This window comes from Arvicola amphibius, chromosome 1, assembly GCF_903992535.2.
Source record: "Arvicola amphibius chromosome 1, mArvAmp1.2, whole genome shotgun sequence".
Lineage (NCBI taxonomy): Eukaryota > Metazoa > Chordata > Mammalia > Rodentia > Cricetidae > Arvicola > Arvicola amphibius.
This window is the reverse complement of record NC_052047.1, coordinates 101,957,106-101,972,161: the sequence shown is the minus strand read 5'-3', so window position 1 is coordinate 101,972,161 and position 15,056 is coordinate 101,957,106. Positions and strand designations below refer to the sequence as shown.

Below are 15,056 nucleotides of genomic sequence, written 5' to 3'. Positions count from 1 at the left end.
ATGAAAGAGTCTGTGAGACATTCTGCAGGACACAGCAGATACTGACTGAACTGCCTTTGAATTTTCCTGCTTCATGGAAATGTCTACTGGATACTATGGCCCTGTAGGCCAAAGATGGATACCCCAATGGTACAGATGAACTTTGGGTGACTGTCCAGGCAGTGAGATGTCTCTGTCATTTCTAGAGTTTTAAAAGTTGCTTATTTCTTGTTTACTTAGGCAATATTATATCCTTCTGGAGTCTTTGATGGAGTTGAAGAATGGTTAGTTGTAGTTATAGAACCCTTAGTTATAATAAAAGATAAAATAGATATAAATATTGTAACTGTAATTCTTGCTTGATAACTGTTTTGTTATATGTAATTTTGCTATGTTAAAGTTAATGCCTTCTTTTTGTTTAAACAGAAAAAGGGGAAATGATGGAGGAAGGTCATCTGTCTATGTGTTACTTTCATTGGTTAATAAAGAAACATGCCTCTCCTCTCTGAGTCAGATGCAGGTTAAGATCTCTCCCAGTAAGCCACCACCTCGTGGTGCTACATAAATTACTAAATATGGGTTAGTCAAGATGTGAAAATTAGCCAATAAGAGGCTGAAACTAATGGGCCAAGCAGTGTTTAAATAAATACAGTTTCCGTGTAATTATTTTGGGTGTAAAGCTAGCCGGGTGGCGGGACGCAGCCCCGCCGCTCCATCTAAAGATAAGAACCCTAGAAAATAAAATAAAACCCCTTTAACCCAGAGACTAATAGACAACTTATTTCCTGCAGAGGTCTTCTGTGCCTCAAGACTCTAATGTCCTTATCACTTCCTGCATTATTGACACTCCCAATGTACACCAGAAAAGAAACTGTGAATATTGATGCTTAAGAGCATCCAGGTTAGACCTCTTGCTCTACACTGGAGCAATGGAAAGGAGTCCTGAGGACAAGAGTACAACCAGCTACCAAAATGAGGGGAAAAAAAGGCCCAAGGAGCTTCTTCTCCTAGAAAGCATATCAACTAAATTGCAACTGTGATCCATGGAGGAAGAGGTCTATCCTAAGCTGGCAGCCAAACTTGGCATTGTTGCCATGAAGGTAGCAACTTTGGAGTCATGAATAGTGCAAGAATGAGGGTGTTTTGCACTCTTTTTCTGTGGTTTCAGGAATCTCTTGGGGACAGGCAAAGTGTGTCAGGACTTTCATTTATGAGAGAAGGCTTTGGAAGCCTACTGTGTGCATTTGTAAAGGTGAAACCTGTATTGTGGTGGAGGTCTCAAGGTGTTGGAGTAAGCAGAGCTATGAGATACCTACCAAGAAGAGCTTCACACAAGGAGTGAAAACAGCTTAAGAAAGAGAGAGATTTATGTTCAGGCAACAAACCCAGAGGAGAAGAATCATCTAAGTCCTTAGTAACTAATGGCCCAGATACCAGGCATGGAGCTGCAGCATTTGAGGCTTACCTCATTGTGTTTCATTAGCTTTGGTGTGATCTTTCCTCATTAAGCCCCCATTACCCCCTTGGGGAAGGTAATGTATGCTTTGTGCCATCATATGCATGAAGCATATAATTTGTGTTTTCCTTTTACAAGGACAACACTTGAGTCAAGAGACACTTGAGTCTCAGAGTAGAATTTTAACTTTGGTTTTGAATACTGTCAAGACTGTGAGAGACTAGGGAGATATTTAAAGTTGGTCTAAATGCATTTTTTCACATGAAATAGCTATGAACCTATGGTAGCCAAGGTAACAAATATAACAGTTTAAGTAAAATACTGTTCCCCATAGGCTAAGGATTTTGAACAATTTATCCCCTATTGTTAATACTGATCCTATAAGTTATATTAAATGTATAATGTACAGCTTTGCTGGAAGTAGTGCACCACTGAGAAAGGTCTCTGAAGATTTGCCTTGCCCTACTTCTTGTTCATTTGCTTTTTCCTATTTGTGGGTGAGATGTGAATCTTCAGGATATGCTAAGATACTGTTAGGTCCAAAGGAAACTCCAGTCTCCCAAACTCCAAAAGGAAATCTAGTGATTACAACCATGATTATAGGAGGACTTCTGGCAATTAGATAAAAGCTAGCATTCTTCAGGAACTTGTGAACTTGTTGCCATTTATCTTACCTCTGGCAAAAGGGATGTATATATGATGGCTACTTGTAGTTCTTATTATCATATCAAAACACATGCTGTCCTCTAGGCTCCCTAAGTATCACAAAAACCTGTTACACATTTCAAAGTTCATGCCAGCGTCCTTCTCATCTCCATTACCCTAAGTGCCCTCCAGTTTGTGGGTTACCCCAACAGCTACTCATTCTCCTTACAGCCCTGCCTCTCTCTGTGTTTTGCTCTGACTTCTCTCACCATGTTTTCTTGATTCTCCTTCTACTGTTATTCTCCCCTCTCCAGGACATAGCCCTTGCTATGTTGAGTCTGCTGGCCATGTTAAGTCTACATTCTCTTCCTGATCTCAAATATTCCAGATGTCTCTGGCTATTTTCTCATATCTATAATAAAACTTCCCTCTCAACAATAAAATGAAGCAGTCATGTTGTCTGTTTATGCAGAGTCCTGATGTCTATTTGCATTATTGTAGACTCCTTTCCTGGAACCATAAACTGAAGCAAACTATTTCTTATATAAGTTACTTTTAGTCATTGTGTTTATCCCATTAACAAAATATACCTAATAGAAGAATAAAATTAGAATAAGTGAGCTCATTATTAGAAATTGGTAAGGGTGAGATTGAAAGAGACTACTCCTTCCTGACACAACACTCATACTTTCTCAAGAGATAGGTAGAAGAGAGAGGCATCAATATTTATATCTCGAAGAATACATTATATATCAAAGAATTCTTTTTCTAGCAGGGATATACTTAAGAAAAAATAGTGTGGTAGCCAAGAAAAGCTTAAGGAATTCACCGAGAAAGTATATATTGTATAAATGACCTACAAACGACCAGAACTGATGCTTAGAAAAAGAAGTGTGAACTTCTGTCTTTGCTAAGTTTACAAGTCTACTTATACCTTTAGGAGCACTATGGACTTTTTCTCTTTATAAACTAACTCTCTTTCTCACATTGTCCATATGTTGCTGCTCCAATTCACTGTTCCTGGATATAAGAACCTAAGAATCACAGCAGATTTCCCCAGGATTGTGATTTCTTCCCATAAAACATGACCAGTCCTTCTTCATGTCCATTTTCATTGCTGGCAGGTCAGAGTTGTCTTTAAGAGAGGGACTGTATAATGATCAGTTTTAATTGTCGAACTGATGCATTTAGAACCAGAGTTGTGACTATGAGTTTTGTCAATATGACAGAAGGTAATAGAACAGCCTGGGAAGGGCGTCTTAATGAGAGAAATATTGTATTGTGGATTCGGTTGGCCTGTGGGCATGCTTGTAAGGGATGCCTTCTATTGAGTTAACTGAGGTTGTAAGACTTCCTACCCTGTATGTGAACAGAACTCTTTCTTGATCTGGGTGCAAGACTGAAAGAAAAGGAGATAGCTGCTTCATATGGGGCATGTACCCATTCCCTCTGCCTCTGTTCATGACTGTGGTTGTGAATAGCTGTTTAATATTTCTTCCCCTTTATTTCCTACAGTGATGGACTATAATCTGGTATATAGAGCTAAGATAAGAAAAATGAAACTAATAAAGACGACTACAGACCAAAGATTCTTTTATCCAAAAAGCCACATGAGTCCTGTGTGTCCAAAGAGTATAATGTGAGTATACTTTTTTAATACCTTTCTTTTGTCAATAACTCTTCCAAATATCTCTGAAATCTACATGACATATCAATGTTTGATCAAAGAGCATAAGAATTTTCAATAACTATTAAACTAGCCGGGCGGTGGTGGCGCACGCCTTTAATCCCAGCACTCGGGAGGCAGAGGCAGGCGGATCTCTGTGAGTTCGAGGCCAGCCTGGTCTACAAGAGCTAGTTCCAGGACAGGCTCTAAAAAAGCTGCAGAGAAACCCTGTCTCGAAAAACCAAAAAAAAAAAGAAAAAAAAATAACTATTAAACTAAAATTTTATGTTCTTTAGGTTTTTATCAATGTGGAAAAACAAAGGGTTTTTTTTGAAAGAGGTACCTCAATTGCAAAAAAAAAATGCTTCCATAGATTTTTCTATTGGTGTGAAAAGAAATTATTACAAAGGCAACTTAAAAAAGAAAGCAATTGATTGGGGACTTATTATGACATGGAGCATGGCAGCATATTAGCACACATGGTGCCAGAACAGGAGCTGGGAGATTACAGCTCATTTATCTACAGGCAGGAGGCACAGAGAGGACTAACTGGGAGTATCATGAGCTTTAAAACCCCAAAGCCTGACCCTAGTGTCATACCTCCTTCAACAAGCCACACCTCCTAATCCTTCTCAAACTGTTCCACCAATGGGGAACCAAGCAGGTAAATATATGAGCCTATGGAGACAGTACTCATTCAAATCACTATATTGAGTAAGCCATGAAGAACAATACAGTAAGCAGCACTACTCCATGGTTTCTGCTTTAATATCTATGTCCAGTTTCTTGCCTTGAGTTCCTGTCCTGACTAGCCTCTGTATCAGAATGTTACCTAAAAGTGTAGGCTGAAAGAAGCCATTTCTTCCCCAGGTAACTTAAAGTGTCAATCACAACAATAGAAAGCAAATGAAGACAGGCTTCTTTACCTTCACATCTCACATGGGGCTCAATTATCTTTCTGTTATCAGGTTCTGACCAGAATCCATCTTTGCAAATACAGTGGGAGCTGTTGTAGCAAGCGGCATTTTCATTGCATTGAGGGCAGGATGCTGCAGGGAACACAGAGTACATTTATGAATTGCCTCATGTCCTTAGGGAGATCTCTTTTGTATCCATTCCACTTATTAATATAAATGCTCACAATGCCTTCCCATATCCATATTCTTACATAGATTTCTATTTTCCAAACTGTCACATTTCAATAAGGAGAACTTATGTTTCCTTTCCTGGGAGCTTTCTTTGGTCATCATGTCTTCATTGACCAGCAGAGGACAAGCTGGTAATGCCTTCCCATTAGGAGTAGCTCCTTATATCAGTGACTGACAGGAAGGAGTCTACAAAACACTTGTCTTCAAGAGGTGTAGAGGGGCCTCAGTTGCTGATTTAAATAGGATTTCAAGTAATATTTATGTGTAAGTATGATGACCTGAGTTCAAAACATGTTTCACAATGCCAGCAATGAAAAACTTTAGGTAAAAATTGTAGACTAGCATCTTTCAGTTCTGTAACTTTGAGTCAGGTCCTCCTCTAGAGAACTAATTATCATGTGTGGATTTCATCTTCTTCATAATTATGGAAACTTATCATAGTGATGTCATGAACATCAAATGCAATTACATGTATAATTGTTTAACTAAGTGATGGAAACAAAATGGTGAAGATGGAGATATTAGAAATATGGCAATGGTGTTTAAAATAAAATCATAAAATATTTCACACTTAACAGTGACCCATTCACTTCCAGGAAATAAGATTCCATACCCCCTTATCTTTTCCCCAGGCTTTATCCATGAATAGATTCACCTGAAATATTCTGCAGTTGTAAGACTGACCAGACCAGCAGGATACCAAGAGCTGAAAAAGAAAGAACAGGAAATAATCTGATTGGGTCCCTTTGGGGCTCTGGCTCTGCTTGAGAGTGTTATGGGCTCTGCTAGTCCCATAGAGAAGACTCTTATACTTAGGCACATCAGTTCACTAGAGTAGTCACAGTGAATTGTGATGAGCATGAAAATGCTGAAGGAGAAAAGTACATCCTGATGTAGCTGTAAACCCACCAGTGGACTCAGATGTTCCTTCAAGACTTGCACACAGATATCATACAATCTTTGTTCTATGATTATGGGGTCTCTCTTTCCAGCACAAGCCTCTAAACCCACATTTTGTATGAATCTAAATCTAATCGCCGTATGAAGAAAAACACAATGCGAAAAGAATTCATATGTTTGGTGACTTTTCTGTTTGAGTCTGTTTTTATTATTCTCAGAAAGAGAAGTATACCATCTGATTTTTGTCGACTCAATGCAAACCTGACATAGCTTGGAAGAGGGGATCTTTACTGAAGTACTATTCCATCTGTAGACAAAAGCAAAAAAAAAAAAAAAATTAAATAAATTTTATTTATTTAAAATTTCCACCTCCTTCCATCCTCCCATTTCCCTCCCACTTCCCCTCCCCCTCCCCCTCTCTCTCCATTCCTAAGAGAAGTCAGGGTGCTCTGCCTTGTGGGAAGTCCAAGACCCCCCTCCATCCTAGGAAGGTGTGCATCCAAACAGACTAGGCTCCCAAAAAGCCAGTACATGCAGTAGAATCAAAATCCAGTGTCATTATCATTGGCTTCTCAGTCAGCCCTCATTGTCAGCCACATTCAGAGAGTCCAGTTTGATCACTTTCTCATTCAGACCCAGTCCAACTGGCCTTGGTGAGCTCCCATTAGATCAGTCCCACCATCTCTGTGGGTGGTCGCACCCCTCGCGGTCCTGACTTCCTTGCTCATGTTCTCCCTCCTTCTGCTCTTCATCTGGGCTTTGGGAGCTCAGTCCAGTACTCCAAGGTGGGTCTCTGTCTCTATCAGTATTTTCTCTATTAGTATTTTCTTGATGTGGAAAGGCCCAGAACACTGTGGGCACTGTCACCTCTGAGAGGGTGGTCCAGGGCTGTATAAGAAAGCCAGCTGACTAAGCCATGGGAAAAAGGCAATAAGCAACGCTCCTCTTTAATCTCTTCATCATTTCATTATTTGTGTTCTTGCCTTCTTTATAAGACTTGCAATTGTAAGCTAACATAAATCCTTTCTTCCCCAAGTTGTTTATTTTTATGTCAGCATCAGAAAGCAAACTAGGACAAGAATCTAATAAAAATCCAAAGAAATGACTACCTAAGTCTACCTTGGTTATCCAGTTAGTTTAATTGAAATTATTTCCAGGAGCATGTGTGAGGTCTTACTTATAGGCACATAGTCAACTGAGGGACAAGTGTGCTGCCAAAGTTTCTTTCCCAGTGCAGCATCCACTACTGTTCATTTGCATCTTGGAAAACAGGTAACAAATAAGCCACATCAAACCTATCTCTATAAGGAATGTTAGTGATCTAATGTTGTGGAAGTATTCTATGAGCATCCACATGGGCTCTGATTCAAATGTTCCAGATGTGTGTCATGAAAAGAGCACAAGAAGGTGAAGTTGATTTCAATGCTATATTTTACATCATCCAAGAGCACTGAGATGTTAGCGTTCTACCATGTGTAAAATTAGAAAAACAGAGTGGTATACAGATAATTTAAAATGCTCCACATTTTGTATGTATTGAGTCTTTATTCTAGTTTGTTTCAGAAATGTGGTACATCTTCACTCACACTGAACATATTCCTTATGCTCATGTGATGCATATGGTGGATGGGGATAGTGTAGACAGGACACATGTAACTTGCAGTGGTGTTGCTGTTCTCAGGGAGATAAATGAAAAATTGAAAAGCATAGACTACGTGCGTTGGACCTTATACTTTCTAACTGATACAAAAGCCTCACACACCATTTCACAGACGTCATAAGAGCTAAGTCTCCTCCTTCCTGGGACCAGACTTTTCCAGATAGCAGACCCCCAAGTAGAGAATGACTAAAGACAGAAACATTTCATTGTGCACTAAATAAGCCTGAGCTATTCCATATGCCCCTTATACAGGAGTGTACTCAGGACCTTTCCTTCACCCACACAAGCAAAAACTAAGCCTCTAAATCTAACTGAAGTGTCCTGATCCTGGATCTATTCCCCTGGGCACAACATTTTCTTCCCCCCACGCTCACATTGGATACCTTACATTCATTAATTCTGTATTCTGTGAAGTAAGTGAAACCCCTATTTCACATTTCCACTCATCTGGATCCTTAACAAACCCTTTGCTAAAGGCTGCTCTTTCTGTGTCTCTCTCAAACCCCATTTCTCCTCCCTCCCTAAATCCTACCAAGTTGGACCCTGAAAATCAAAGGCCAGTAGCATATAGGGACTGAATAGTCATATTTTGTAGATATCTGATTTTGCTGACATGTTTTTGAACAGACATTTGTACTGTTCATGAAAGCAAATGTCAGAGTTAAAAGGAAAGTTATGGTTAAGAATGTGATGTTGTAAACTTTGAAGAAGATAAATAAGAGGGATTGCAGCTAAGTATGAGATAAGCAAGCTGGCCAGATAAGAGGAAGTAGAGTGCTCTGGGAAACAAAAAACCAGCCCTACAGGACCCAAATGACTCTGGTGGAATTCCACTGATTCACTTCCCTTTCTGAAGAACATAAAGCTCTGTGGCCATCTAATCTATAATTGCATCCAATTGCAGCAGACTAAATTCTGGATAAGGACAGCTTCTAAAATGTCTCCAGCTATTCTAAGAAGAATACCACTCCAGCCAAGCTCACAGAGAAGGAGCTAAGCCTTGGGTAAACAAGAGAACCCACAACTACTCTTGGTGCCTCTGATGAGAGGTAGCCACCCATGTTCAGTCAAGACAATAGTCCATTGAAACTACAAGCCAATCACATAAGTATGAAAATAAATAGAGGGCCGATTAATTGATGGATAGTTTAATTGACAAAGAGCCATGCCAAGATCAAGAGTTAGCTGATTAAGCAAAACCCAATGGATGATACGATGGCTGATCATGGTTATCAAATAGGGAAAGGGAACCTGAATTAAAGAATTTTCTATATTACATTGACCTGAGGACATGAATGCAAGGCATTTTTTGATTGGTAATTTGCACTGCATGGCAAATAGGATATACATATTCATCTTCAAGGTGAAGCATGCCTCCACCATCTTAGGGCATGTAATGATGATTTTAATATTCATACTCACCTTCCTGTCTGTTATGACCCTTCCTATAAGACAGAAAAATCAGGAACAGGGGACCAAACCGGACTCTCTGAATGTGGCTGACGGCGGAGGAGGACTGAGAAACCAAGGACAACGGCAATGAACATGACCTCTACAGCATGGACGGGCTCACTGTGAGCCTTGTCAGTTTGGTTGCTCACCTTCCTGGACTTAGGGGGAGCTGGGAGGACCTTGGACTTAACATAGTGAAGGGAACCCTGATGGCTCTTTGTCTTGGAGAGGGGTGGAGTGGGGGTATGGGTGGAAGGGAGGGGAGGGAAGGGGGAAGAGATGGAAATCTTTAATAAAAAAAAAAGAAAAAATGCTATTTGTATCAAACTTCTGTGAGAGGGAAAAAAAAGAAAAGGGGTGGTATCAGGGGGAGGTTTGGGCACAGAACTTGATAGAGAAGGAGACAAAATGATGATTCCAAAATGAGCAAGAGAATGCCCAGAGTGTGGTGTCCACTGGGAAGCAGGAGATGGCTTATCACCCACTATAGAGCAGCTAGCCTTGAATAAAATGAAGGGGTTATTTCTGACAGTTTCAAGGTCAATCAGCAAGTAAGAAAGAAGGAAAGGAAGGAAGGAAGGAAGGAAGGAAGGAAGGAAGGAAGGAAGGAAGGAAGGAAGGCAATACCCCAGTAACAATGGTGCGGGTGGGCGGTCCTGGTGTCCCAGATCAAGATGGTGATAATGGCGAATAAAAAGCATCTACGTTAGTGTCCCATATGTGCAGCAATACCCATGAACTTTCATCATGGATGTTGAATGTATGTCTTGGAATAGTTATGAAGTAAGTTTTGTTTCTATCATATATGTAACTAGAAAATAGCTTTTATATTCTTCGGGGTTTGTCAACTTAATGCATTTCAAAACAATATTCTGAGATCATAAGAAAATACAGTGTATGGGACACGAAAAAAAGACAGAAAAATCAAAAGTGGGGCAATTACAGAGAAGGAAGAGAGCCAAACTGAGTAGACAAGGGAGATACAAACAAAATACAAAACTATTTGTTAAACTGTGATGTACAATTAATCATTTTATCTCATTTTTAGGTCAGGTACTTTGCACAGTTTTGGACACTGAATGTTTATGATGAACATTTTATGGATTTATATTTACACTTAAATCTGTGAGCTTATCTGACAGTTTACTTTTCTGTGTAAAACGTCAGCTTTTGCTGAAAGGTTAAGTTTGTTCGCTGTGGGTTTCATTTTCTTGGGTACAATGCCTGAGGAATCTCAAACCAAAAACTGCAGAACAGAGATTAAATAGCACACACACATAACACTGTTGAGGGAGAAATTGACAATGATACAAGTAAGCAAAGCCACAAGAAGATGAGAAAATCCTTTCCCACTTACCTGTGGCATGCGGCAGGCAGCTGATTCCCATATCTCCTGTTGCCACCATCAAAGACCTGAGAATCTATTCAACAGGGCTGGGTGAGAGTTCCTAGAATGAATGGATGAATCTATAAACAGCAATCTCTTGGTGATCAGAAAAACTTAGAAGGCAAGCAATGTACATCAAACCCATTGACTCTTGCCTCTTTACATCAACCTATATTGAGGAAAATACCAGTAAAGGATGACCAGAGTAGCATTGACTGGGGCACAAATGCTTACTACAAGAATCAGAATTCCATGTAGCACAGTTCTGTTGAGGTTTAAAACCCAGTTCACACAGTGATGACTCCAAAGTAAGGTCGTTCTTACACTAACTGTTGCTATTGCTTTTCAGGTTTTCACAACAATTACATTCATTTTGTGGTGGGCAATATTACATTTACAGATGACACTGCGTAGTGAAATAATGTGAAACACAGAGCATCATTTTATATGATTTCACTTAAGGCCTATTTCTGTAGCTGGGAATATACTATGCATGGGGTTTTTCTGTGTGGCTTTGGAACTTGTCCTGGAAATCCCTTTGTAGATCAGGCTGGTCTCAAACTCACACAGGTCCTCCTGCCTCTGACTTCCAAGTGCTGGAATTAAAAGTGTGCGCCACCATTGCCTGGCTCAAGATTCTATTTTTAAATTATGACTTTTACATTTTCTTTATTTCAAAAAGTGTACAGCCCAGGCATGAGAACGTGGCACTCTATTAAAGAGTGCTTTATGTGCAAGCAAAAGGAGCTAAGTTGGAATTCCTAACATCTATGTAAAATATGGGGACAGCTACACACGCCTGTAACTCCAGCAGTGGAAGGTGAAGAAAGCTGGATCTTTTTGATCAGTAACCCTAGACAAAATGTCAAGTTCCCACTTTCTATAGGAATAAATAGGAATAAAGTGGAGAGTGAGTGAAGTCAGCTGACACTCTCTTCTGGTTTCTGTGTGGGCATGCATAACTATACACATTAATGCACTCAAAAGCATGTAACACATATGTTTACAGACACACACACACACACACTGGTACACAGACCCAAGTGCAAGGAAGGAATAAAAACAAATAATAGACAACAAAGGCCCATAAACTTCATCAGTAGTGCATTCTTTTTGAAATTTGGGGCGTTCTTTGCAGTTCATGACTGTTAAGTGAAGAAGAGTCACTTTCTTCAGGAAAGTTGGCACTGGCAGATTGCCTATGCTTCAGTATATAACTTTATATACAAGGACATTTATGTATAATTGATTCTAGGCTCTGTGAGTTATTAAACACAGAAGAAGAGGATATAAGTTGGAGGAGTACATGAGAGGGAAACTCTGGAAGGGGTGATTGGAAGGTGGGTATGATCAAGACATTTTGTGTGTACCTGTATAAACTCTGAAGTAATAAATCCAAAATTAAAAAGCATGCTCTCTTCAAAAAGGAGTTACAAATATTTACATTCATTTTACATTCATGGGGTAATTCATTAAGATTCTTTATATTGTGGTTTATTTGATTATTCTAAAGACTGTATTAATATGTATCTGTGATTAAAAGGGGCCTTGTGCTTTTGATGATATATACTTTCTTTCAGGTGATCTTACCAAGATTTGCTTCAAATACCTCTGTAGTGGTGTGTTTTCTAAAGCAACAAGAAATAAAGAGGAAACAAAATTGTACAGGACTTACTCACTTTTAAAGTTATCTTGAAAGATACATTATACTATTATCTTTACAACACATATATTTGAAATTTTACAGGATAAAAATGGTGTGGGAGGGTATAGATGAGAGAACAAATTCATACCGGCAAGTTAGTATTTAATAATACAAAGGGGAAGAAGTTTGCATGCTAACATATATATGAAGCAGAGAGAATGATCAGAAAATGTCAACATGGTATACAAAATCAGAAACTGTTAGATGGATCAAAGATATTATGAGTGGTTTGATATAAAGGAAGCTAAGGCAAATTGTATTTTAGAGGATTGCTTCATTAGAATTATAGTCATAATGCACAGCATGGCCTGGGTCCTAAAGGGAGTAGGGCTTCTCAGTTATGAATGACAAAGGGATTTTTTTGTTCTTACATGATTTGCAGGCTAAAGGATGCTAAAGGAGAGGAGTCACATATATATGAGCTAGTCAATATACCAGGAGTAACCAAGTAAGTAGGCCTATTTGAAAATTAATTCCTGGTTTGAAATTGTTTGGGGTCTGGCTAATGGAGTGGTGCTTGCTTTAGAGCTTCAAGGGCTGGGTGAGAAGGAGAATGCAAGGATCAGTATTGGTTTAGCAACTGCGCAGAAAGAGCTACTGAGGGAAATGGCCTGATTTCTATGGGAAAATCAATCAGCTAGAAGATCTGTAACATAACAGAAATATGCACACATGCATTCAAAACATGTTTATATAAGAGAGAATTTCACAAATAAATTGTCATCATGTGCACAGTTACATGCATTGTATGTGGACACAAAGTTATCCATGTAAAATAATGCAAAGCTCTCAAATACAGGATGATGTGAATTTCTGAGATAGAAAGCTTATGTTTTCCTGTGGCATGGGCAGTGATTGATCACTATAAAATACTAAGAAGTACTGTTAAATGACATTAGAATAGTTAGTTTTCTGTCAAGTTATTGCTTGATTTTATAGTTAACATCATTTCAACGTTCAGTGCTTTCTGTGAGTGAGTATTACAGACAGCAGACAGATTCTTACTCCATATCTGGAAATCTTGTGAGGGAGATTCCCCTTTGTTGGCAAATGGTTAGGTTGTCCTCAATTCTTGGATAATTCACAATCACTCTGATGTGAATTATCCACTGGACCCAAACTGTGGTAGTTTGAATGTAATAGACAGTGGCATTATTAGAAGGTGTAGCTTTGGTGGATTGGGTACGGCCTTGTTGGAGGAAGTGTGCCACTGCGGGGTGGGCTTTGAGTTTTCCTGTGCTCAGGATACTTCCCAGTGTCTCAGTTGGCTTCCTGTTGCCTGCAAGATGTAGCACTCCCAGCTCTAGCACCACATCTGCCCGCATACTGCTGTGACCCTTGTCATGATGATCATGGACCAAACCTCTGAAATTGTAAGTGAGCCACCTCAAATAAATTTTACTTTATAAGAGTTGCCATGCTCATGGTATTTCTTCATAGCAATAGAAACCCCAACTAAGACACACTGACCACTAAGGATGACGTGACAGTTTCATCAACTTGAGACATCACTGAGAAGTGTTCAGTTTGGAGAAAAACCTACCATAGCTGTGCTTTCGATATATAAAGTTCACAGTAAGCAGGCATAAAATAGCATGAAATGAAACATACTTGAGACGAGGCCAGAAATCAATAGAAATGGGCAAGAGAAGCTTAAACAGCAGAGGTTCCCATGAAGAACATCTTCTCCTGGGTGATGCTGGCCAGTTTCACCACAGCTATCTTTATATAACAAGGCAAACAATAATTAAATTTTTCGCCTTAGACATTGCCTGGGAATGCTTCATCTGCCAGACATACTCAATATATGTTTTCTTCTTTCAAAGACATGGTGCTTTTACTCTTGGGTTGTTTTGATTGCTATTTCCCCTTTTCACAGGACAGGGAGTCCATTTCATTCTTGGACAAGGGCCTTAGAGGGCACTGTAAGGCAAACATGCTTGGGTCTAAAGTCAGGATTATGTATGGCAAGGACACCTCTACAGCCACCTTCTTAGTGATCACAGTACAATATACTATATAATACTTACTATAGGAAATGATACCTAACCCTTTATGAGCAATAGATAACACTGAAAATATTTCACCAAGGCTAAAGTGGGAAAATACCCTAGTAGTTCTGCAGAAAACCTGTGACTGGTATAAGTACAGTGCATTTGTTGCATCAAAGCCTGTGTCATGATTTGTACAGACACCATTGTCACACTGTTCCTTTGGCCATGAATTGGGTTCTTCAATTAACTTTCTGACCCAGATTGGTGACACCTCCTGTATCATCTGCTGGTATTGCAAAATTAAACCCATCAAACGCTTTTATAACTTGTCTTTTCCTGCCTACATAAGTGTTTTTCTGTGTATATGAATCTGCACTTACGTGCATTCAAGTGCATGTGGGTGTACATGGGTGTACAATTAAGCTTGACTTTCCCCTGGTTGACTACTTTTGCTCCTTACCATTGTCAGAATTGGGTGAAGTGGCAATGAACAGAAGAGAGGGCGGAGGCAGCACTATAGTAATGAAAGGACCACTGAAGGAAATTAGAGAAAGAAAGCAGAGGCAGCAAAGATGATGAAAGCCATGAGAGATAAAGACATGTGGCTGCAGTTCTTGGCCACTAGATGAGCTTCAGAGACTTGCCAAATTCTGGGTGTCTGGAGAGCCTAAAGCAGAAGGCGTCTGCCCCATGACAGCAACAGATCAGCAGGTTTTGTGTGGCTCACAGGTGCTGTCCACTTTTGTCTATTGCTATAGCTCATGAGTGTTGGAAGCAGTGGGCTGCTATTAGTGACACTAGTGGGGGTTAAAGTTCAGAACACTAGTCTACCATCTGAGTGCCCAGGGTCATATTCCACTGCATTTTCAACCCTGGAGCAATGTAGTAATAGCTCACAGAGCCTGGTGCTATAAGCCTTCATATCTCTCGGTCTAATAATCAGACCTGAAGTGTTCCACAGCTCTAGACTACAAATGCTGGAAGAGTTTCTCTTTGTCTACTTGTGATTTCTGTGTGGATAGAACAAAAGACTCTAGAATGCCATAAATAATATCATGAAGTCA

General features: G+C 39.6%; 1 protein-coding gene across 1 annotated transcript in view; it reads right to left on the bottom strand.

Moving 5' to 3' along the window:
* The window catches only part of Adgre3 (adhesion G protein-coupled receptor E3), a 54,570-nt gene extending 44,258 nt beyond the window's left edge, over window positions 1–10,312 (bottom strand). Inside the window, exons 1-3 of the mRNA XM_038332924.1 lie at window positions 10,264–10,312; window positions 5,550–5,600; window positions 4,673–4,795 (exon numbers count right to left, since the gene is read on the bottom strand). Coding sequence (XP_038188852.1) covers window positions 4,673–4,795; window positions 5,550–5,600; window positions 10,264–10,312 — 223 coding nt within the window. The remainder of the gene's footprint in view (window positions 1–4,672; window positions 4,796–5,549; window positions 5,601–10,263) is intronic.
* Between the last annotated feature and the right edge of the window lie 4,744 nt (window positions 10,313–15,056).